The sequence below is a fragment of the Salmo salar genome, chromosome ssa01, assembly GCF_905237065.1.
Source record: "Salmo salar chromosome ssa01, Ssal_v3.1, whole genome shotgun sequence".
In the NCBI taxonomy this organism is placed as follows: domain Eukaryota; kingdom Metazoa; phylum Chordata; class Actinopteri; order Salmoniformes; family Salmonidae; genus Salmo; species Salmo salar.
The window spans coordinates 142,320,389-142,346,254 of NC_059442.1; the positions used below are offsets into that span (position 1 = coordinate 142,320,389).

At 42.2% G+C, this 25,866-nt stretch overlaps 1 protein-coding gene across 3 annotated transcripts in view; it reads right to left on the minus strand.

Moving 5' to 3' along the window:
• Window positions 1-24,278, minus strand: part of LOC106566935 (mediator of RNA polymerase II transcription subunit 13-like) — a 138,642-nt gene extending 114,364 nt beyond the window's left edge. For 2 of the 3 annotated variants that reach the window (XM_014135564.2, XM_014135550.2), the window contains exon 1: window positions 22,655-24,277. In XM_014135564.2, the coding sequence (XP_013991039.1) occupies window positions 22,655-22,726 (72 nt within the window). In that variant the 5' untranslated portion in view covers window positions 22,727-24,277. Of the gene's footprint in view, window positions 1-22,654 lie in introns of all 3 variants that reach the window. The other variant, XM_014135556.2, reaches the window with a different exon arrangement.
• Window positions 24,279-25,866: the final 1,588 nt, after the last annotated feature.

Sequence of the window (25,866 nt, forward strand, 5' to 3'; positions counted from 1 at the left end):
ATAGGCCCGGATGTGCTTCTTCCAAAGCAAAGGAGCAGACATCCACCATCCGCTGGAGTCACTCTGTGTGAATGTGAAAACCTTAGACACAGAATCTGACAGGGGTCACTTCTAAACCTGAAACAGGTTCACTGGGAGGCCATGTAGGGTCTCTGTATGGCTGAGACTGCACTGTACACCCCTAGCATCACTAAGGTAGCTGGACTCTGTAGCTACAATTCAAATGATCCTATCAATTACCCTCATGACCCCATTGAATCTCCTGCTATAGGATAATACATTAGCACAGTATAGGACAGTGGGGTAAATTGAGCCAAATGGGTAAATTGAGCCACCCTGGTCTGCAAGAAACCATACACAAAATGAACTCTATCATTTGACCAAATATTTAGGAAAAGTTAATTATTTCATGGAGTCTGTGAAGGAAGAAACCACATGGAAAAAGTGGTAAGCAAGTTAGGTCCCAAAAAAGTATTTTCACCAAGTCAAATGCCTTTATTGTGTTAGAGGTTTCATGATGCTTGTATCTGAACCAAAGTAGATAGTTTTAAGATTGTTATATACATCAGTTGAAGTCCATATAAGCTTCAATATGAGGTCCTAAACCTAGCATGAAAGTGAATCCTTGTAGGTGTGTGGGCCAATATAAAGTACGAGTCAAAAGTTTGGACACACCTACTCACTCAAGGGTTTTTCTTTATTTTTACTATTTACTACATTGTAGAATAATAGTGAAGACATCAAAACTATGAAATAACACATATGGAACAATGTAGAATCCAAAAAAGTGTAAAAACAAATGAAAATATATTTTATATTTGAGATTCTTCAAAGTAGCCACCCTTTGCCTTGATGACAACCAGCTTCACCTGGAATGCTTTTCCAACAGTCTTGAAGGAGTTAACACATATGCTGAGCACTTGTTGGCTGTTTTTCCTTCACTTTGCAGTCTAACTCATCCCAAACCATCTCAATTGGGTTGAAGTCGGGTGATTGTGGAGGCCAGGTCATCTGATGCAGCACTCCATCACTCTCCTTCTTGGTCAAATAGCCCTTACACCGCCTGGAGGTGTGTTGGGTCATTGTCCTGTTGAAAAACAAATGATAGTCCCACTAAGCGCAAACCTGGTGGGATGGTGTATCGCTGCAGAATACTGTGGTAGCCATGCTGGGTAACAGTGCCTTGAATTCTAAATAAATCACTGACAGTGTCACCAGCAAAGCACCCCCACACCATCACACCTATTCTTCCATGCTTCACGGTGGGAACCACACATGCAGAGATCATCCGTTCACCTACTCTGCATCTCACAAAGATACTGACAAAAATCTCAAATTTGGACTCATCAGACCAAAAAACAGATTTCCATCGGTCTAAAGTCCAGTGCTTGTGTTTTCTGGCCCAAGCAATTCTCTTCTTCGTATTGGTGTCCTTTAGTAGTGCTTTCTTTGCAGCAATTCGACCATGAAGGCCTGATTCACGCAGTCTCCTCCGAACAGTTGATGTTGAGATGTGTCTGTTATACTTGAACTCCGTGAAGCATTTATTTGGGCTGCAATCTGAGGCTGGTATCTCTAATGAACTTATCCTCTGCAGCAGAGGTAACTCTGGGTCTTCCTTTCTTGTGGCGGTCCTCATGAGAGCCAGTTTCATCATAGCGCTTGATGGTTTTTGCGACTGCACTTGAAGAAACTTTCAAAGTTCTTGACATTTTCCGGATTGACTTCATGTCTTAAAGTAATGGTGGACTGTCGTTTCTCTTTGCTTATTTGAGCTGTTCTTGCCAGAATATGGACTTGGTCTTAGGGCTATCTTCTGTATACCACCCCTACCTTGTCACAACACAACTGATTGGCTCAAACGTATTAAGAAGGAAAGAAATTCCACAAATTAAATTTTAACAAGGCACACCTGTTAATTGAAAAGAATTCCAGGTAACTACCTCATGAAGCTGGTTGAGAGAATGCCAAGAGTGTGCAATGCTGACATCAAGGCAAAGGGTGGCTACTTTGAAGAATCTAAAATCTAAAATATATTTTGATTTGTTTAACCTCTTACATCTAGACGTTCCGCTAGCGGAACACCTGCTCCAATATCCAATGATGGGCGTGGCGCGAAATACAAACTCCTCTAAAATCCGAAAACTTCCATTTTTCAAACATATGACTATTTTACAGCATTTTAAAGACAAGACTCTCGTTAATCTAACCACACTGTCCGATTTCAAAAAGGCTTTACAGCGAAAGCAAAACATTAGATTATGTCAGCAGAGTATCCAGCCAGAAATAATCAGACACCCATTTTTCAAGCTAGCATATAATGTCACAAAAAACAAAACCACAGCTAAATGCAGCACTAACCTTTGATGATCTTCATCAGATGACAACCCTAGGACATTATGTTATACAATGCATGCATGTTTTGTTCAATCAAGTTCATATTTATATCAAAAACCAGCTTTTTTACATTAGCATGTGACGTTCAGAACTAGCATACCCCCCGCAAACATCCGGTGAATTTACTAAATTACTCACGATAAACGTTCACAGAAAACATAACAATTATTTTAAGAATTATAGATACAGAACTCCTCTATGCACTCGATATGTCCGATTTTAAAATAGCTTTTCGGTGAAAGCACATTTTGCAATATTCTCAGTAGATAGCCCAGCCATCACGGCTAGCCATTTAGACACCGACCAAGTTTAGCCCTGACCAAACTCCGATTTACTATTACAAAAGTTTGATTACCTTTGTTGTCTTCGTCAGAATGCACTCCCAGGACTGCTACTTCAATAACAAATGTTGGTTTGGTCCAAAATAATCCATCGTTATATCCAAATAGCGGCGTTTTGTTCGTGCGTTCAAGACACTATCCGAAGTGTAAATAAGGGTCACGAGCATGGCGCAATTCGTGACAAAATATTTCTAAATATTCCATTACCGTACTTCGAAGCATGTCAAGCGCTGTTTAAAATCAATTTTTATGCCATTTTTCTCGTAAAAAAAACGATAATATTCCGACCGGGAATCTGCGTTTAGGTAAACAGACGAAAGAAAACAAAGCATTCTGTCGACGCGGGCACGAGCCTGAGTCTCACAGTACTGTAACCAGCCACTACCCAAACGCGCTACTTTTTTTCAACCAGAGCCTGCAAAGCCACGATTCAGCTTTTTGCCGCCTTCTGAGAGCCCATGGGAGCCGTAGGAAGTGTCACGTGACAGCAGAGATCCTCTGTAATGGATAGAGATAATCAAGAAGGGCAAGAAATTGTCAGACAGGCCACTTCCTGCATGGAATCTTCTCAGGTTTTGGCCTGCCAAATGAGTTCTGTTATACTCACAGACACCATTCAAACAGTTTTAGAAACTTTGGAGTGTTTTCTATCCAAAGCTAATAATTATATGCATATTCTGGTTTCTGGGCAGGAGTAATAATCAGATTAAATCGGGTACGTTTTTTATCCGGCTGTGAAAATACTGCCCCCTAGCCATAACAGGTTAACACTTTTTTGGTTACTACATGATTCCATATGTGTTATTTCATAGTTTTGATGTCTTCACTATTATTCCACAATGTAGAAAATCGTAAAAAATTAAGAAAACCCCTTGAATGAGTAGGTGTGTCCAAACCTTGGACTGGTACTGTAGTCCAAATGTTTGTCTTGGGGTAAGTTGAGCCAAAGGCCATGGGGTAAGTCTTGCGAAGAGACAACTGTTTTTAAACAAGCTATCCTTTCAAACTGTAACGTTTACATGCATTCTGATTATTTCCACAACATCCTGAAATATTTGGAGATATCTTTGTATCATCGGATGGGGCCACAGTGTCTTCTGATCCCTCCTGTCTCAGCCTCCAGTATTTATGCTGCAGTAGTTTATGTGTCGGGGGGCTAGGGTCAGTCTGTTACATCTGGAGTATTTCTCTTGTCTTATCCGGTGTCCTGTGTGAATTTAAATATGCTCTCTCTAATTCTCTCTTTCCCTCTTTCTGTCTTTCTCTCGGAGGACCTGAGCCCTAGGACCATGCCTCAGGACTACCTGGCATGAAGACTCCTTGCTGTTCCCAGTCCACCTGGCCATGCTGCTGCTCCAGTTTCAACTGTTCTGCCTGCGGCTATGGAACCCTGACCTGTTCACCGGACGTGCTTGTTGCATCCTCGACAACTACTATGATTATTATTATTTGACCATGCTGGTCATTTATGAACATTTTAACATCTTGACCATGTTCTGTTATAATATTCACCCGGCACAGCCAGAAGAGGCCACCCCTCATAGCCTGGTTCCTCTCTAGGTTTCTTCCTAGGTTTTTGGCCTTTCTAGGGAGTTTTTCCTAGGGAGTTTTTCCTAGCCACCGTGCTTCTTTCACATGCATTGCTTGCTGTTTGGGGTTTTAGGCTGGGTATCTGTACAGCACTTTGAGATATCAGCTGATGTACGAAGGGCTATATAAATACATTTGATTTGATTTGATTTGATTTAAAAAGAATACTATATTTCCCTTTACGGAGTGATGCTGAATGTAAAATAAATGTCTCAACTCACCACACTCTCCCCTACCTCTCTCTCACACACACACACACACACACACACACACACACACACACACACACACACACACACACACACACACACACACACACACACACACACACACACACACACACACACACACACACACAGAGTATACCAAACATTAGGAACACCTTCCTAATATTGAGTTGGGGTATGGACTCTACAAGGTGTCGAAAGCGTTCCACAGGGATGCTGGCCCATGTTGACTCCAATGCTTCCCACAGTTGTGTCAAGTTGGCTGGATGTCTTTTGGGTGGTGGACCATTCTTGAAACACATGGGAAACCGTTGAGCGTAAAAAAGCCAGCAGCATTGCAGTTCTTGACACAAACCCGTGTGCCTGGCACCTACTACCATACTCCGTTCAAAGGCACTTCGATATTTTGTCTTGCCCATTCACCCTCTCAATGACACACATACACAATCCATGACTCCATTGTCTCAAGGCTTAACCTTTCTCCTTCCCTTCATCTACACTGATTGAAGTGGATTTAACAAGTGACATCAATATGAGATCATAGCTTTCACAAGGCTTCACCTGGTCAGTCTATGTAATGGAAAGAGTAGGTGTTCTTAATGTTTTGTTTACTCAGTGTATACACACACCAGAGCTGTGATGCAGATTAAGGGTGTTTAAAAGCAATGCCTCGCATCCAAAGGCCCAATTTCTGGTTGTCGGTCGGCAAGAGTAATTTTATCTAATGATAACAGGAGTGATGTGTTAATGAGGCATTTGTGTGTAGGCCCAGGGCAGGTTTCTGTGCAGCCTGGGAGCAAAGGAGCAGCTGCTCTATCTTCCGCTAGCCTGCAAGGCCTGAAACTACTCCCAGTTGACCATAGGCACAGATCTAGGATCAGCTGAAATCAACTAACCCTGTAGGGGCCAACCTACTGTAGTCTATACTACAAGTCATTAGTGAACAATGGGTGAGTCCCAGTTACCCATAGGCACATATCTAGGATCAGCTTAACCTCCCCAAATCCTGGTCTTTACTAATAGTGGGAAAATGCCAAACTGACCTTAGATCAGTGTCTAAGGACAATCTCATCCTACATTGACTCACGCCCGGTCATGACAGCACAGACAGAGCTAGTGAGAGGGCCAGTGCCATTTTATCCCTCATAATACGAGGGAACACAAATCACTCATAACACGTGGAAACAACCAGAGTTTCTTCCACTCCACTGCCAGTCACCTAGATTTAAAAAAAAATTACCATGGAAAATAAAAACAGCACTGTTTCAAGCACCTTGTTTACCGGCCCTTAGTTCTCCCATATCTGAATGAACACAATGCAAAAAAAATGGGATTTTCCTTCAGTCACAGAAAGAATTCGGAGGTCTGACCTTCCTCTAACCTCCACTATCTCACTTTTCTCTTCTCTTGCACTCAATCTCTCACTTATCTGTGTGGCAGGGCTGCTTTTGTACTATAGACCTTGTGATTGACAACAGCAACAAGAGAGAAGTGCGATCTCTCCCCGATCTGAAGAGAAGAGATGAATCTAACTGTGAGTTTTCAGTGGATACAGTTGAAGTCAGAAGTTTACATACACTTAGGTTGAAGTCATTAAAACTCGTTTTTCAACCACTCCACAAATGTCTTGTTAACAAACTATAGTTTTGGCAAGTCTGTTAGGACATCTACTTTGTGCATGAAACAAGTAATTTTTCTAACAATTGTTTACAGACAGATTATTTCACTTACAACTCACTGTATCACAATTCCAGTGGGTCAGAAGTTTACATACACTAAGTTGACTGTGCATTTAAACAGCTTGGAAAATTAAAGAAAACGATGTCATGGCTTTAGAAGCTTCTGATAGACTAATTGACATCATTTGAGTCAATTGGAGGTGTACCTGTGGATGTATTTCAAGGCCTACCTTCAAACTCAGTGCCTCTTTGCTTGATATCATGGGAAAATTAAAAGAACTCAGCCAAGACATCAGAAAAACAATTGTAGACCTCCACAAGTCTGGTTCATCCTTGGGAGCAATTTCCAAGCGCCTGAAGGTACCACGTTCATCTGTACAAACAATAGTACGCAAGTTTAATCACCATGGGACCACGCAGCCGTCATACAACTCAGGAAGGAGACACGTTCTGTCTCCTAGAGATGAACGTAGTTTGGTGCGAAAAGTGCAAAATAATCCCAGAACAACAACAAAGGACCTTGTGAAGATATAATCTATATCCACAGTAAAACGAGTCCTATATCGACACACAGTGAGGGAAAAAAGTACTTGATCCCCTGCTGATTTTGTACGTTTGCTCACTGAAAAAGAAATGATCAGTCTATCATTTTAATGGTAGGTTTATTTGAACAGTGAGAGACAGAATAACAACAAAAAAATCCAGAAAAACGCATGTCAAAAATGTTATAAAATGATTTGCATTAAAATTATAGACTGATCATTTCTTTGTCAGTGGGCAAACGTACAAAATCAGCAGGGGATCAAATACTTTTTTTCCCTCACTGTAACCTGAAAGCCCGCTCAGCAAGGAAGAAAGAAAGAAGCCACTGCTCCAAAACCACCATAAAAAAGTCAGACTACGGTTTGCAACTGCACATGGGGACAAAGATCGTACTTTTTGGAGAAATAACCTCTGGTCTGATGAAACAAAAATAGAACTGTTTGGCCATAATGACCATCATTATGTTTGGAGGAAAAAGGAGAATGCTTACAAGCTGAAGAACACCATCCCAACCGTGAAGCACAGGGGTGGCAGCATCATGTTGTGGGGGTGCTTTGCTGCAGGAGGGACTGGTGCACTTCACAAAATAGATGGCATCATGAGGAAAGAAAATTATGTGGATATATTGAAGCAACATCTCAAGACATCAATCAGGAAGTTAAAGCGTGGTTGCAAATGGGTCTTCCAAATGGACAATGACCCCAAGCATACTTCCAAAGTTGTGGCAAAATGGCTTAAGGACAACAAAGTCGAGGTACTGGAGTGGCCATCACAAAGCCCTGACCTCACCCAAGTTAAACAATTTAAAGGCAATGCTATCAAATACTAATTGAGTGTAACTTCTGACCCACTGGGAATGTGATGAAAGAAATAAAAGCTGAAATAAATCATTCTCTCTACTATTATTCTGACATTTCACATTCTTAAAATAAAGTGGTGATCCTAACTAACCTAAGACAGAGAATTTTACTAGGATTAAATTTCAGAAATTGTGAAAAAGTGAGTTTAAATGTATTTGGCTCATGTGTATGTAAACTTCTGACTTCAACTGTATATAGTACCAGTCAAAATTTGACACACCTACTCAATGAAGGGTTTGTCTTTATTTTTACTATTTTCTACATCATAGAGTAATAGTGAAGACATCAAAACTAATTGAAATGCATTTCAATTAACAGGTGTGCCTTGTTAAAGTTAATTTGTGGAATTTCTTTCCTTCTTAACGCCAATCAGTTGTGTTGTGACAAGGTAGGGGTGGTATACAGAAGATGGTCAAATATCAAGTCCATATTCTGGCAAGAACAGCTCAAATAAGCAAAGAGAAAGGACAGTCCATCATTACTTTAAGACATGAAGATCAGTCAATCCGGAAAATGTCAAGAAATCTGAAAGTTTCTTCAAGTGCAGTCGCAAAAACCATCAAGCGCTATGATGAAACTGGCTCTCATGAGGACTGCCACAGGAAAGGAAGACCCAGAGTTACCTCTGCTGCAGAAGATAAGTTCATTACTGTTACCAGCCTCAGAAATTGCAGCCCAAATAAAAGCTTCAAGTAACAGACACATCTCAACATCAACCGTTCAGAGAAGACTGGGTGAATCAGGCCTTCATGGTCGAATTGCTGCAAAGAAACCACTACTAAAGGACACCAATAAGAAGAAGAGACTTGCTTGGGCCAAGAAACACAAGCAATGGGCATTAGACTGGTGGAAATCTGTCCTTTGATCTGATGAGTCCAAATTTGAGATTTTTGGTTCCAACCGCTGTGTCTATCTGAGACGCAGAGTAGGGGAACGGATGATCTCCGCATGTGTGGTTCCCACCGTGAAGCATGGAGCAGGAGGTGTGATGGTATGGGGGTGCTTTGCTGGTGACACTGTCTGTGATTTATTTAGAATTCAAGGGACACTTAACCAGCATGGCTACCACAGTATTCTGCAGCGATACGCCATACCATCTGGTTTGCGCTTAGTGGGACTATCATTTGTTTTCAACAGGACAATGACCCAACATGTCTCCTGGCATTGTAAGGGCTACTTACATTTGACCAAGAAGGAGAGTGATGGAGTGCTGCTTAGATAACCTGGCCTCCACAATCACCCGACCTCAACCCAGTTGAGATGGTTTGGGATGAGTTGGACCGCAAAGTGAAGGAAAAGCAGCCAACAAGCGCTCAGCATATGTGAGAACTCCTTCAAGACTGTTGGAAAAGCATTCCAGGTGAAGCTGGTTGAGAGAGCCAACGTGAGTAAAACATTTAAACGTGTAAACCCTCGCAAGGCTGCCGGCCCAGACGGCATCCCCAGCCGCGTCCTCAGAGCATGCGCAGACCAGCTGGCTGGTGTGTTTACGGACATATTCAATCAATTCTTATCCCAGTCTGCTGTTCCCACATGGTTCAAGAGGGCCACCATTGTTCCTGTTTCCAAGAAAGCTAAGGTAACTGAGCTAAATGACTATCACCCCGTAGCACTCACTTCCGTCATCATGAAGTGCTTTGAGAGACTAGTCAAGGACCATATCACCTCCACCCTACCTGACACCCTAGACCCACTCCAATTTGCTTACCGCCCCAATAGGTCCACAGACGACACAAGCATGTAAGAATGCTGTTCATCGACTACAGCTCAGCATTTAACACCATAGTACCCTCCAAACTCGTCATTAAGCTGGGTCTCGACCCCGCCCTGTGCAACTGGGTCCTGGACTTCCTGACGGGCCGCCCCCAGGTGGTGAGGGTAGGTAACAACATCTTCACCCCGCTGATCCTCAACACTGGGGCCCCACAAGGGTGCGTTCTCAGCCCTCTCCTGTACTCCCTGTTCACCCATGACTGCGTGGCCATGCACGCCTCCAACTCAATCATCAAGTTTGCAGACGAAACACTACAGTGGTAGGCTTGATTACCAAAAACGACGATACAGCCTACAGGGAGGAGGTGAGGGCCCTCGGAGTGTGGTGTCAGGAAAATAACCTCACACTCAATGTCAACAAAACAAAAGAGATGATCGTGGACTTCAGGAAACAGCAGAGGGAGCGGCCCCCTATCCACATCAACGGGACTGTAGTGGAGAAAGTGCAAAGTTTTAAGTTCCTCGGCGTACACATCCCGGACAAACTGAAATGCTACACCTACACAGACAGCATGGTGAAGAAGGCACAGCAGCGCCTCTTCAACCTCAGGAGGCTGAATAAATTTGGCTTGTCACCAAAAACACTCACAAACTTTTACAGATGCACAATTGAGAGCATCCTGTCGGGCTGTATTATCGCCTGGTACGGCAACTGCTCCACCCACAACCGTAAGGCTCTCCAGAGGGTAAACTACCTGCCCTTCAGGTCACCTACACCACCCGATGTCACAGGAAGGCCAAAAAGAGAATCAAGGACAACAACCACCCGAGCCACTGCCTGTTCACCCCGCTATCATCCAGAAGGCGAGGTCAGTACAGGTGCATCAAAGCTGGGACCGAGAGACTGAAAACAGCTTCTATCTCAAGGACATCAGACTGTTAAACATCCATCACTAACATTGAGTGGCTGCTGCCAACATACTGACTCATCTCTAGCCATTTTAAGAATGAAAAATTGATGTAATAAATGTATCACTAGACACTTTAAACAATGCCACTTTTTACAATGTTTACATACCCTACATTGCTCATCTCATATGTATATACTGTACTCTATACCATCTACTGCATCTTGCCTATGCTGTTCGGCCATCGCTCATTCATATATTTTTATGTACATATTCTTATTCATTCCTTTACACTTGTGTGTATAAGGTAGTTGTTGTGAAATTGTTAGGTTAGATTACTTGTTAGATATTACTGCATGGCCGGAAGTAGAAGCACAAGCATTTCACTACACTCGCATTAACATCTGCTAACCATGTGTATGTGACAAAAACTATTTGATTTGATTTGATTTGAGAATGCCAAGAGTGTGCAAAGTGATCATCAAGGCAAAGGGTGGCTACTTTGAAGAATCTCAAGTATAAAATATATATTGATTTGTTTAACACTTTTTGGGTTACTACATGATTCCATATGTGTTATTTCATAGTTTTGACGTCTTCACTATTATTCTACAATGTAGAAAATCGTAAAAAATAAAGAAAAACCCTTGAATGAGTAGGTGTGTCCAAACTGTTGACTGGTACTGTATGTGTTAGAATACAGACAGGTGAATGACTACACTACAGTATTTGTGTTCGGGTATCAACCAATACAATATCCTGCAAAAGGGTCAAACAGAAAACACTCGACATCTGGTTGTAATCAAACACATATGGGAGTCAAAGCGTCTCCTCTGGTGAACCTTTGGCACACACATAGCTGGAATTGCAAGTAGCGGCAAGAGTCAGACACATAACTTAGTGAGGATAAAAGTCAGGCACATACAGTACAGGCACATTTATATAACGTAGTAAGACACTGTAGATGTTACATGTAGGGTGTTTGGAATCACTATATAGAGCCTCAGCAAACCAGCACAACTCAGTAAGGTGATAGTGAACCTGCTGTATACAGCTTTAACACACAACACAATAGAAAACACATAGACTCTAAACAGGAGACAAATAACAACAGGGAAACCCCCATAATATAATTACAAGTTTTCTACACAGACAGGAAAGCACAGTTGACTCAACCTTCACCTTTGAGGTCAGCGGCAGAGAGAAAGGCGAAGCCACAAGAGTTCTTGTGGAGTGAGAAAACATTCACCTTATTGTCCTGCCTTAACAACTTGGGGTGTTGGGGAATAGCTTCACGTGTAGTAATGAATGGATTGTTTGTATTTGACCTCCATGCCGCAAATGTAATTATTCCTCTAGACTGATACACATACACACACACGCGAGTGCACGGCACTGCAAAAGCAAGATCGCAATAGAAATTGGGAGAAAAAAGGGGATGAAATACACAAAAAAACAAATAGATGTACATTGACACACAAGGTCATGCATGACAGCACAGGCAGAGACATGACTGTATAGTGGGCAGAGCACTTCCTTCTAGGATTGGGAGGCATCCAGATTTTCATATCGTCATACCATCCTTCTCTCAACCCGGGATTTATGGTATTATCGGCGTAGTACACAGAGGGGTGTAAAAAAAAATGCAAAAAAGACTATTGTGCGTCTATTACCAGAATGCTAACAAGTCATTTGCAAAAGTAATAGCAAATTCCTTGCAGGCTGCTAGCTAAATATGCTAAGTTTGACATTTACAAGTAAACAGGAACGAGAGATATCGTGCAAATGATCAAACTTTTGACGCATGCAGTACTGGCTCTCCAGCAGCATGTCTACACACTGTGTCTGTTGTGAGTCTAGAGTCGCTAGGGCAACGGCTTGCCTGCTTGGAGAAGAAGGTAGAGGAGCAGACGGCCAAGAACTGAGAAGAGTAAAAACGCAAGGAAATCAAGATAACAGTGGCAGCTGTACAAATAACTCCTCCAAAGGGCTTTTACTTCTCAAACACGGCAGAAAGCTAAAACAATATGATGCCCCGTCACCCTATTAATTATTATTAATTCAGCCACTTACTTAGATAGCAAGTTAAAGGGGTTGTATTAATGCAAAATTCTGTGTTTTTCACGCAGGAAAAAAAGATAAAACACATAAGAAATATCTTGCTGGAGTTTTGTAAACACAGATCTAAAATGCTTCTTAATGTAATTTCTGCTCGACTAATTTTGTGCTTCAGTTGCCCTTCTAAACTATGATGAGAATTCACAAACAGGCATTCAATCAGCAGACAGCGCTCCAACTGATATGTAGCTTCTTTTCTCCAGTACTACGGTGAAACGCAATATTAACTGTAAACAAAACATTAAGAAATATAGCTGGCTACATTCTTTCTATGATAGGCCTAAACATTACAAATATGATGGCCATGCATCGTTTTTGCAAAAAAGACCTTGCTTTTTCATTTTAAGCTCATTTACGTGTGGCTGCCAGCCAAATAGCATTGCACTTCTGTTGTCATCTGATGAAAATGAAGCTATTTTCCGCCGAATGTGTTGCACTAATGTGTTTTATGTAAAGGAAAACTATAGTTGCACGTCCCTGATCACTCCATTGAAGCAAAAAAACTGTTGACTTTCAATATAAAATGCGACCCTTGTCAACACACAGCTGGATATACCTGCTCCCACTTTCTCCTGTTGTGCTATTTACAAACAAACACATGACTGGCTCAACTGTGCTGGGGAACTAAGTAAGATTCATAAAGTAAAATAATGTGACAGGTGAAATAAGAACGCAATCTGCATTATCTCCTAACGCATTGCACAAGTTGACTGCAGATATTGACATAAAAAATAGCTACAAATATTAAAATGTATTGAAAACATTCTAAGAAATAGTTTCAACGGAATTGAGGGTATTGAAAAAACCTCCCGTGGCTATTTCCAAATCCCAAGGTATACGGTTTACAGTTGAAGTTGGAAGTTTACATACACCTTAGCCAAATACATTTAAATTCAGTTTTTCACAATTCCTGACATTTAATCCTAATAAAAATTCCCTGTATTAAGTCAGTTAGGATCACCACTTTATTTTAAGAATGTGAAATGTCAGAATAATAGTAGAGAGAATGACTTATTTCAGCTTTTATTTATTTCATCACATTCCCAGTGGGTCAGAAGTTTACATACACTCAATTAGTATTTGGTAGCATTGCCTTTAAATTGTTTAACTTGGGTCAAACGTTTTGGGTAGCCTTCCACAAGCTTCCCACAATAAGTTGGGTGAATTTTGGCCCATTCCTCCTGACAGAGATGGTGTAACTGAGTCAGGTTTGTAGGCCTCCTTGCTCGCACACGCTTTTTCAGTTCTGCCGACAAATTTTCTATAGGATTGAGGTCAAGGCTTTGTGATGGCCACTCCAATACCTTGACTTTGTTGTCCTTAAGCCATTTTGCCACAACTTTGGAAGTATGCTTGGGGTCATTGTCCATTTGGAAGACCCATTTGCAACCAAGCTTTAACTTCCTGACTGATGTCTTGAGATGTTGCTTCAATATATCCACATAATTTTCCTGCCTCATGATGCCATCTAGTTTATGAAGTGCACCAGTCCCTCCTGCAGCAAAGCACCCCCACAACATGATGCTGCCACCCCCGTGCTTCACGGTTGGGATGGTGTTCTTCGGCTTGCAAGCCTCCCCCTTTTTCCTCCAAACATAACAATGATCATTATGGCCAAACAGTTCTATTTTTGTTTCATCAGACCAGAGGACATTTCTCAAAAAAGTATGATCTTTGTCCCCATGTGCAGTTGCAAACCGTAGTCTGGCTTTTTTTATGGCTGTTTTGGAGCAGTGGCTTCTTCCTTGCTGAAGGAAGTCAATGTCAATATAGCACTCATTTTACTGTGGATATAGATACTCTTGTACCTGTTTGCTCCAGCATCTTCACAAGGTCCTTTGCTGTTGTTATGGGATTGACTTGCACTTTTCACACCAAATTACGTTCATCTCTAGGAGACAGAACGCGTCTCCTTCCAGAGCGGTATGACAGCTGCGTGGTCCCATGGTGTTTATACTTGCGTACTATTGTTTGTACAGATGAACATGGCACCTTCAGGCATTTGGAAATTGCTCCCAAGGATGAACCAGACTTGTGGAGGTCTACAATTATTTTTCTGAGGTCTTGGCTGATTTCTTTTGATTTTCCCATGATGTCAAGCAAAGAGGCACTGAGTTTGAAGGTAGGCCTTGAAATACATCCACAGGTACACCTCCAATTGACTCAGAAGCTTCTAAAGCCATGACATCATTTTCTGGAATTTTCCAAGCTGTTGAAAGGCACAGTCAACATTTACATTTTACATTTACGTCATTTAGCAGACGCTCTTATCCAGAGCGACTTAGTGTATGTAAACTTCTGACCCACTGGAATTGTGATACAGTCAATTATAAGTGAAAAAAATCTGTTTGTAAACAATTGTTGGAAAGATTACTTGTGTCATGCACAAAGTAAATGTCCTAACATACTTGCTAAAACTATAGTTTGTTAACAAGAAATTTGTGGAGTGGTTGAAAAACAAGTTTTAATGACTCCAACATAAGTGTATGTAAACTTCCGACATCAACTGTATATATTTACAAAAGAATATATTGGGGGATTGAAAATGATGCAGACAATTACATTGATGGAAGCTAAAATCTAGCTGCAATATTAAACCTGATCTACCCCCATAGAAAAATTCAAAAGAAATCATTTTATTTTGTAATCAGTGACAGAAACATAAAGCACAGAGTAATCTGGAGTTCTCAAGGAGCCAAGAGGACTTCACTGTACACTCTGACTTACTATCAACACACCATGCTATCTCTTCCATCTCAATGTTAAGTTCAACTTAGCAAACAGCTTGACTTTCTAAAAACTCACTTACTATGAAAGCCTTTTAGTCTTTAAGAATGTGGGTCACTTGAACAGGTGGGTCTCCTCACCAGTTAGAAGATGGGAACCTAGTATCAAAGCGTCTCATGCTGAAAGATGAAAGAGTGGAACAGAGATGCCACTCTGGGATTCTTGTAGCAATGTAAGAGCGATAGAGTTGGACAGAGGAGAGCACTTTAGGCAATAGAGAGACAGCTTATATCAGCAGCTTTACCTATCAAAGCTTCTGTGAAACACTTTCTGTCAGGGTGGCATTTACAGCCCGTCAAATATCTGAAGACACTTGACATGCTGCCAATATTTGGGGTTTGTTCAAAAGACGGTACTGTAGACATGACTCACGTATCATCCCAAAATCCTCTACAGCAACACGAGTCAAATCCATTTAGCTCAAATTCCAAAACGCTTCTGAAATTCAATTCATAAATAGATTTCACATATATTTTTTATTTTTATTATTGCTCAGCTCCTGAACTGATTTGAATTGGAAACTGAAATTACCTCAACCCTTGAAACCAGCCTGTTCCACAGTAGCCCAGTGTTGAAAAATGTAACTACTATGAAAACCAGAAAGAATCTCTTTTCCACATGAGGCATGGTGGATGGCTCTGGAAATGCTGAGAGCCTTTGAGAAATCAGAACAGGCTAGATCCCCTTCTTCAGTTAGCCCATTGAAATCAAATTAACTCATATTACTGCCTGCTTTTCCCCCCTCTGGCCTTTTACAGAGCACAGGGACCTCTGCACATAACAGCATAGCAGAGGGGACAAGAGAGGGACACAAAAGCACAAAAACAGGTGCAGAAAATGGCCTCTGAGGCTCTCGGAACTAAACAGGTGATTTTATTCTGCCCTCTGCCGGCACCTTTACAAGGCACTACAAAGGAAGGGGCGTCTTGATCGTGTGTCTGTTGTAGGAACCGGCCCAGGGAGGCAGGCAAGCCAAGTCACCTAATTAGAGCTGCAACCTTCCCCAGGGCAGAGTGACGGATGCGCCTGCCAATCAGCTGTTGCTCAAACTGCAGAGAGCTAAAATGAACCTCTCACCTGATGCAAGGGGAGGGGGGCGTGACATGACAAGGGGGAAGACCAATGAAGACGGGTGTTTGATGTTTGTTGTTTGTTGTGACAGACAACGCTGACAAGACCCCACTCCAATGGCAAACAAAGACATGGAGTCATGCCGTTGGGTTTTCTCTTAAATGGAGGACCAACCTAAAACAGTGGCCCTGCTTAACGTGAATTATTAATGGACAAATAAATAAACCAGTCCCTCCATTACCAGCCATGTGTCTCCAGTGCAACTTAATTAACTGTGACAGACCCGAAGAAATACACCAGGAAAAAAGAGGGAAGTAAAAACAGTTGCTAGGCAACATACAACATCTGTAAGACTTCAGCAACTTATTCAATTTTCGAGATTCTGTCTCCAGGGTTACGGCAGAAAGATAACATTTCAAGCAGTTTAGGGGTCTTTTCTTACAAAGGGATGTAATTCTCCATCTCTCTCCCCCTCCTCCCTCTCCAGTAACACCTCCATTGTCTGCTACCATGCACCTGGAATTCACAGACTCTGATTCAAATTTCAATAATTACTATATCCAGCATATAATGCATGTCAGGAAAGCCCCTGACTTACCAGAAGCAACACATTCATATCCAACTACTAGATTAGTCTGAAGCTTATGACTGTGCATTCGTTATGAACAATTTTATATTATGCAGATGTACTTACTTTACTGAGCACTAGAAGGAGGCAGCAGAAATTTGCAAAGCTATTTAATGGGACAAATGCAAATAAAAGTCTGACATATGATATAAATAATTGGACTTACGTAATTAAAAGTGAATTAAAATGTAATGACTTCAGAACAAAAACAAGTCCTTTGTCCATGCATTTAAGTTGACCTGCTTCATTATTCTAAGTAAAGTCAATCTCAGGTAGAACAACAGAAGCAGACAGCAGTAACCCTCCTCTCTCTGTCTGCAGTGCTGGCAGTACAGAACCCTGCAGTAACTTTACCCTGACACCAAGTGGGGTGGCAGCATGGAGAGCCCTTCAAAGAGAAGAATCAGAGAAGTGACTGCACTGACTGACTGCCTTGACTTCCAGTCTCTCACATCTTAACACAGCCTAACATGACCTTAAAGTACCACTCATATTCCCTCAGGGCTGCTTCTCTTACAGATACAGTAGCTTGTCTTGTTCATAACACAACATCTGGGGCTCTATATGCACTGCATGATTAGGCATCGTTGACTACTGTATATTGACAAAAACATGTCTCCATATCATATTGAAATCTCATCCCTTGTGTTTGCCAGGGCTGAGACGAGCGGTGCAAATGTTCATTACCATGTGAAAAGGCCGGATGTCTGCTAATTCAAGATGAGAGCACACTTGTGGCAGCAGCACGGCGCAAATCAATACACTGCAATGGTTATCAAATCAACAATCTGGACCTAGAGTGTTTGTTTACGAGAGGGATAATTTCTCAATAAAACATGACCACATCCTGATTAGAATTCACTAACGCACAACAACAAGTATTTAAAATAGCCATTCTATTCCAGACACTTTTGCTTTAAACCAGCCTTTAACTTGAGTATAACTGTTATTGAATCTCAGCCAACTACTATATCGGCTAAGCTGTCAGACGAAAAGAACACATACAAGCTGAGAGAGATAGCTCCTTTACAAGGAAAAGCTCTCGCTATCAAGATCGTTGGGTCAATTATGGTAATTACAAAGGGATTTTCAGTGCTGCAGTAACAAAGACCACAACGTCTGTATGACGTCTCTAGAGTATCTCTGGATGACACCTAATCCTCTCACAATCACAGCGTGTTTATCTCCAAAGGAAGCTATAAAACACAGTGTCAAGTTTACATATGAGAAATCGCATTATGGAAATCATGATAACATATTACAAAAGTCAGCGTTATGGTGTAAAAACAGAGTGGTGAAATTATATTAAGTCGTGTGAAAAAGAGTGTTAGGGACAAACTCAAAGTGTCACAGGAAGAGTTGGAGTCCCTGTAACGGAGATAAAGACGGCAGCCCTGAATGAGAAGAGTCACAATGCTAGACATCCCCTCAGTAGCAGCCACGGCAGCGGCCTCTCTACAGCTCATTCCTGCCAATTCCCCTTTCCCACTCTCCCCTCTGTCGCCCTGAATGCAGGAACACCAGGGGGCTAAGAATAGCACACAGCTGGCACTGCAGGACTTACATATTTCACACTCAAGCCACAGTGCTCCAAAACATCTCCCCCCTACCCCATCCCATGCTGTCCCCATCTCTGTCCCCATCCCTGTCCCACTTCAGGACCAGGGCGGCTCCCTGTCCCTTCTCTTTTATCCGTACTTCATCTCTCTGGCAGGGCCGAGACAGGTCCTGCTCAGACAAGATCCATGGCTCACCACCCAGGATTTATATCAAGGGATTGGTAGCGAAGAGAGGCCTCTTTCTCTGCCCTCCCCTCCCTCAATCATTGTGCCTCGCCCCCTTGGGAAGCGACAAGGCTCGTTAATAGATCGATTTGTAGTGGAGTAATTTATTGGGCCCGAGGTGGGAGCTGTGTGTGTGTGTGTGTGTGTGTGTGTGTGTGTGTGTGTGTGTGTGTGTGTGTGTGTGTGTGTGTGTGTGTGTGTAGAGAGAGAGAGAGAGAGAGAGAGAGAGAGAGAGAGAGAGAGAGAGAGAGTTTGGTGGGGGGGGGTTAAGTGGGTCTGTGTTTAGCTAAGGATGTTATCCCTGAAGGATGATATAGAGGGACCAACCCCTACTGAGTTGAGCCCTGTTGCGATGACAGGGATCCCCATGCAGTGACAGAGGGAGATTAGCCAGCTCCACAAACAGCCTCTCCAGGTGAGACCTGCACTAACTGTCACTACGCTAGCAGGGAGACCAGCCAAAGAGGGCTGGAGGAGGTTGTGTTTTGGCTACTAGAGCCCTGAGAGATGGAGAGCTATAGCTGGCCAGATGGAGAAAGACCACAGGGAATTGGACTAGAGTTGGCGTCCCAGAAACCCTGGCTGGATACTCTTTTAGTCCTTAAAGGACAAAGTCCCGGTTAGGCATGTAGTAGTAATCCTTCAACATTTGAATACTGGCCACTAATATAGCTCCTTCTGAGCAGGGACACTAAGTTACCTAAATATAGTGGGCCCTCCTGTTCAATTGTATTACCCAGCCCATTTCTTATTTTACTCCCCTCTCTCTCGATCTTTCGCGGTTGGTTATCATTATACATGCATGGAGCTCTATTGGAATACAGTTTGTCTAATGAGCACCTCTTAGCTGATCACATTATAACTCCACTTGACGACACTTAATTACCAGTGTTTCACTCCCCGCAGCCCTGTCTGGGGGACAGGAGAACTCTTTTAATTAAAGCAAGAGAATCCAACCTGTTTGTACACGCGTACATGTCCCTGTGTGTATGTCCTAGTGTGTTTGTGAATATGTCCATGAGTATGATATGATATGTTTTTGTGTGTTTTTGCAAACTTGTCTCTGTGTTTGCTTCCCCCTGTGCGTGTGTTAGGGTGTATGTGTGTGCACACGCTGATGCTCCCTGCGTTTCATATTTCAGCAGTGACTCGGGCATGAGTCATTGTAAAGAACCTGCCCAGCCTACAGAGTTACGGCCATGCTCTCTCTCTCGCTCTTTCTTTCTTCCTCTCTCTTTCTTTCTCTCAAATGGGCCGAGGCTAGTGCTCAGGAAATGCACATCAAACATAATACTTTCCTAAAAGGAAAACAGATTCCCTGCTCCGCTCACTCTCTCACTCTCAAACCACTTTTTTTCCCCAGCAATAGAAAGACACATTCTTCTGCTTCAAACAAGACTGCTTAACTTCTGTCTTCATCCCTCTTTCTTATGCTCCTAGCTTCCCAGTTCATTTCTTCTCTGAGATATCAGCTTTTTCTGTCCTACCAGCTATTAATGATGCTGAGATGAATGTGAAAGAGATGTGTCTAGCGGTTGGGCCGAAAGTTTGCTCGTTCGAATCCCGAACCAACTAGGTGAAAAGTCTGTCGATGTGCCATTGAGCAAGGCACCTAAACCTAATTGCTCCTGTAAGTCGCTCTGGATAAGAGTGTCTGCTAAATGACTAAAACGTAAATGTGAAATATCTCACAGTGCAATGGAAATAGGCTGACAGTAATCTGTTTTTAATAAAGACATGCTGCCTAGTACTATACTTGGTTGTTATTTTATTGACGTGATAACGTAGTAAATAATTCGGACAAGGTTATTACACAGTGGAATTCCGCTCAACAAACTGTCAGAAAAGGGCTTTCACTGGTAAAGCACCCTGAGACCGAGGAGTGAAAACATTTACCCATAACTTATCCACAGAAAATTGTCACCCATGTAAACACAACCAGACAAGTGACAAATACGATTGTACACAATTGCCATAATATAAGTATTAGTAGTGATATAATAGCAATAGCATATGAAAACATAACTCTAAATTGCAGCTTTTCTATTTGACCTTAGCACTCTGGAGTGAGTGATCTCCCCATCTCTCTCCCTCCCTAACAAGCCTCTGGTTTGTCATTAGTGTTCATCTGACTGACTATCTAACAGTCATCACAGTGACTAACTGAACAACAAGCAGAAGTAGCTCTTCTCTCTCACCTTTCTAAAGCTGTTTACACACAGACAGAGAAGGCATGTAGCCTTGCCAGCCCTCTGCACAGCATGATAATGGAGGGGGGAGTCTTTTGGAGGAAAAACACAGTGCTTAGAAAGTTGACGAAAACATAATCACTGTTTTACTCTGTTTCCACAGCTGCGCTGAGAGAGAGCGAGCCTGACAGAGGAGCTCTGTTGACTACACTAAAAGCACTGAGATTTGATCGGATTAAATTCATGTATACCAACAACAGAGAGCAGTAAATCAATCAGGAGGGCTTTTCTGAATTTGCACGGCATGGGATAAATCTCCGGCAAAGGTTTCCCTCCTCTCCACCCACACTCGCTGGCTGAATTGGTGGAATGGCTCACCTGCTGCCACAAACCCTCACAAACCACACTGAGAGCTTGACTGTAAACAGTGTCGTGTCAGAGGCATACTGCAGCTATATCTGAACATGACTACCAGCATCATAATCTAAAACGCCCCCAAGACCCCTATTGTTGTTGTGGCTCCTGACCCCATGCCCAAACTCAATCTAATCCACATGCCTTTAGTGCATGGGGCGGCAGGTAGCCTAGTGGTTAGAGCATTGGGCCAGTAACCAAAAGGTTGCTAGATTGAATCCCTGAGCTGACAAGGTAAAAAAAAATCTGTCGTTCTGCCCCTGAACAAGGCAGTTAATCCAGTGTTCCTAGCCCGTCATTGTAAATAAGAATTTGTTCTTAACTGACTTGCCTAGTTAAATAAAGGTTAAATAAAAATGTATAAAGTGCAATGCCGTTAACTCAGTAAGTGCAAGGTCTCCCTCAGTGAAAAACAATGTTGAAGAAAGTTTGGGATATGGATGATTGGAATAGCCTCAAGGCAATAACAGAAAACTTGTGAATTCCGCTAATGCATGTAAGATGAGAGGTTTGTTTGGTGATCCGAGCAAAAAGTTGCATATAATCTTCCAATAATGACTTTGAAAGTGGAAATTCTGTTGTCAACGTGAGATATACTACTGTCTGGCAGACATGCTCATGTCTCCTTTCTAGTAAGGAACACATTACTTCCCCTCCACTTTGAGCAGGGGGTTAAGGGTTTAATAACTTGTGTTTGGATGCCTCTCGTTTCATATTAATCCAGATATACAAATTGCCCTTCTGTGTCATAACCTGCTACTGTTGAATGCTCTGTCGCTACAATTACACAATTATTTACAGAACATCAAGAAATGCCTCGCATTTTCCCTCCAACTCGAAAAAATCATTGAGAGGCTACAGTGGAAATGCTCTTTCCAAATCAGTTGTTGAGAAGTGAAGTTAGAGGAAAGTGTTCCAAATTTGAGTAGCCATCTTAAAAAGCTTATTCTTCATTATTCGGTCTGTCTTGATTTTTAAGTAGGCCTATGTCTGCTAGTTCAATGTGTTTACACAATGTCACATAACTATGCTGCCTTTGATGTTGGCTAAGAAAGAAAACAATAGTGACATAATATGGATAATTTAATATAAATTATAGACCTACAAATTAGTGTGACATGAATAATAAACTGACAATATTACTATTTATGATGCTGCCTATATTTGAACAGGCTACAAAACAATGTGGTGTTAAAGCCTCTGAAGTAGTATCTATTATCATAACACGTTTAGTGATAAAATATGGTCGTTTTCCCGGCCCAGTAGCTCGAGATAATGATTGGCTAATAACGGCACCGACAATTGGTTCACCTTTGTACCGCGAGTGCAGATCTAAGCGTGCCTACTACCGTATCACGCCTCGTTCGTGTGTCTTTATGTGCATCCATTATTTGTTTTACTGTACCAGAGAGAAGAGGTTGGAGTGGCAGTCTTCAAGGCTTGCCCCGTTAGCCACCCAATTCGCTGCCGTAGTCATAATCGTCTGCCGTTCGGGTCGTCAGTACTGGGCATGTCGAAATCCTTGATCGGTAACAAGACCGAGCAGTGGTGGCAAATCTGTTCCCCTCACAAGTATGCCCCACCACCGCCAAAACACGGGTAATTGTCTAACAGATCAATGGCTAACCTTAAGTAGCCCAAATATTTTGTCAACTGTCATAAAAAAATAACCCGGCTGAACAGAGGGTGTATTCAAAGAAAGGATTGTAAACGTATCAATAACCCCCTTTGATTGTATAGCCTACCAAAACGAATGGTTTGTTTTTGGACATCCAAGTGTGTTCGCAGATCAGAACATTGTTACTGTCCAGCTCAGGCGATCCAAACCTGATCATTGTCAAACGCAGAAAGCATGTAGGCTAGGCTAAAATGTATCCGTGTCTTAATCCATGGAGAGAAATGTCCATCCGTGTCCATGCCAGTCTTTCCGATGATACTTTAATGATTAAATAATAGTGTAATCCATGCGAAGTAGATCTATTATTTTCTTCCTGAGCGCAAAAATCCATCAAAATGCGTGGTTAGTCCGAAAACTTCTTATAGGAAAAACACTGTAGTTTATTACGCGTGTATTATCCACTAATTAAACACTACTAAATGGACCGTTTAGGTGTCGAAGACCAGTCTGTTGCAAATTGCATGCAAGAAATCTGAATTGGATTCCGTCAGCCCCCACAAGGTAAACTGATGCACCAGTTGTGATAGTTTTCGAGAATTGCATGAGCTATTAATAGCTTTCTTTCTTAACACCACCGTTCCCCTCACAATGTAGCCTACCACATACAGCAGGCAACTGTGAACAGGAATGTTTAATCCTTGTTTCACTTTGCAAATAACGTCAGACTGCAGACAAGCGAGGCTAAAAATAAAGCTTGCTCTTTCCTCGGGTAATCCAAGGTGGACCGCAAGAGAGTTGATGGTCTCGCAACCAAAAAGGCTATTAAATGTGTCAATTTTAAACGTTCTCGTATTCTTCAACGAAAAAAAGTATGCTCCGTCCAACAGCAGGAAAACGGCAGCAGCAGACCGAGGTTAAAAAAAGATCCTTCCTTCCTTTCTGTTTTATATCATTGCGAAATGTCCTCCCAGTCTCCCAGCAATTAACGTTAGACCTTAAAATATTTGTTTAGCTTGAAATAACAGTAGATGCAATAATGTATCCAAGAAAACGATAATCCAGCAACGGTGACAATCCTTATCTGACGTTATGATGATCAAATAAATGTTTCACGCTGGTCAGGAGTCCAGTCTCGTTATCTCCCTTTAAAAAAACATACCCTTTTTAAAAACGTGTTCCCTCTTAAAGCAAGATTTATGATTGATTAAAAAGAATCAATTAAAATGTCGATTATATGCGATGTTTCTCATCAAGGAATTCAGAAGCAACGAATCCCTTTCCAGGCATTGTTTATGTCTCAGTCAGTGTCTTTTCTGTAATATTCGTATGAAAGCGTCTGTGAGTAGGCTATGTATAAATATGTGTGGCTCTCACTCTGTGTGTGTCTGTGAGCGTGCAGAGTGCTTACGCGAACAGCCGCTAGCAGCGTCGCGCACTATCTGCCAGCCCACCACGCATAGCAATGTAATGGCGGCCGGCAGTTTACGAGAGACTCGCTTTCCCATTTGGCCAAGTAGAGTCCTCACGTGATCAAAGCAAGGGATTACAGCACTGTTTAGACTCTTTGATACAGGCTTTGATGCGACGCTAGAGGCGCCAGTGGCTTTCACTGACAGTCAGCTGTCATCCAAGCACATCACACATCATCTCCCTAACTGTTACAGTGTAGGCTATTCGTATGAGTGTTACATTGTTACACCTAACAATGTAAGACAATATAACTGTGTTGTCATGTGTTTCTGCCTTGTTATGTTGTTGTCTTAAGTCTCTCTTTATGTAGTGTTGTGTCTCTCTTGTTGTGATGTGTGTTTTGTCCTATATTTATATTGTATTTGTTTTTTGCATCCCAGGCCCCGTCCTCACAGGAGGCCGATTGCCTTTTGGTAGGCCCACTAGCGGTTCTGGGGGGGGGGGGGTTAGTGCCCCTGTGACAACATTTTTGGACCCCATTGTGGCCCCCCTAAATGTGGCGCCCCTGAAATAATTTTTACATAACTCATTTTTGCTATAATTCTTTTTTTACATCCGTTATTAGACAGTGGCAACGATGATGCTTATGAACATGGTCTTTTGCCTGCTAATTAATGCCTGCAATGCAGTGAAGAAAACGATATGACATTTTACATTTACGTCATTTAGCAGACGCTCTTATCCAGAGCGACTTACAAATTGGTGCATTCACCTTATGATATCCAGTGGAACAACCACTTTACAATAGTACATCTATATCTTTTTTTTTGGGGGGGGGGTTAGAAGGATTACTTTATCCCATCCCAGGTATTCCTTAAAGAGGTGGGGTTTCAGGTGTCTCCGGAAGGTGGTGATTGACTCCGCTGTCCTGGCGTCGTGAGGGAGCTTGTTCCACCATTGGGGTGCCAGAGCAGCGAACAGTTTTGACTGGGCTGAGCGGGAACTGTGCTTCCGCAGAGGTAGGGGGGCCAGCAGGCCAGAGGTGGATGACAACGATAACGTCTAATGTAACTGGCCCCTCTAACAGTACAACTGGCCCCAGCTTGGCCCCCCCAGTTGAAATGGTCTAGAACCGCCACTGGGTAGGCCATCATTGTAAATAAGAATTTGCTCTTAACTGACTTGCCAAGTTAAATAAAGGTTCAATTAAATAAATAAATAACTGGTGCAGTAAATGTATCAATGGAATTATTTCCAGGCCTACACATTTTATTATTACATCACAGTTGCATTTCCTTCATTGTTAAATGGTAATAGACTGTTGCATTATGATTATTACATAATGTAACCAGTCACAGTAGAGCATATCTACAGTGACCCCAGGGCCAGGGGATGTCATAATCAATGAGTGGAAGCCAGAATCAATGACATCCATGAGAGTGTCACAGTAAGTGTCACTACACCTTGTCATCTTTCCTTTTTTTTGCCCTCAGAGCAGCCTCAATTCATCGGGGCATGGACTCTACAAGGTGGCGAAAGCGTTCCACAGGGATGCTGGGCCATGTTGACTCCTATGCTTACCACAATTG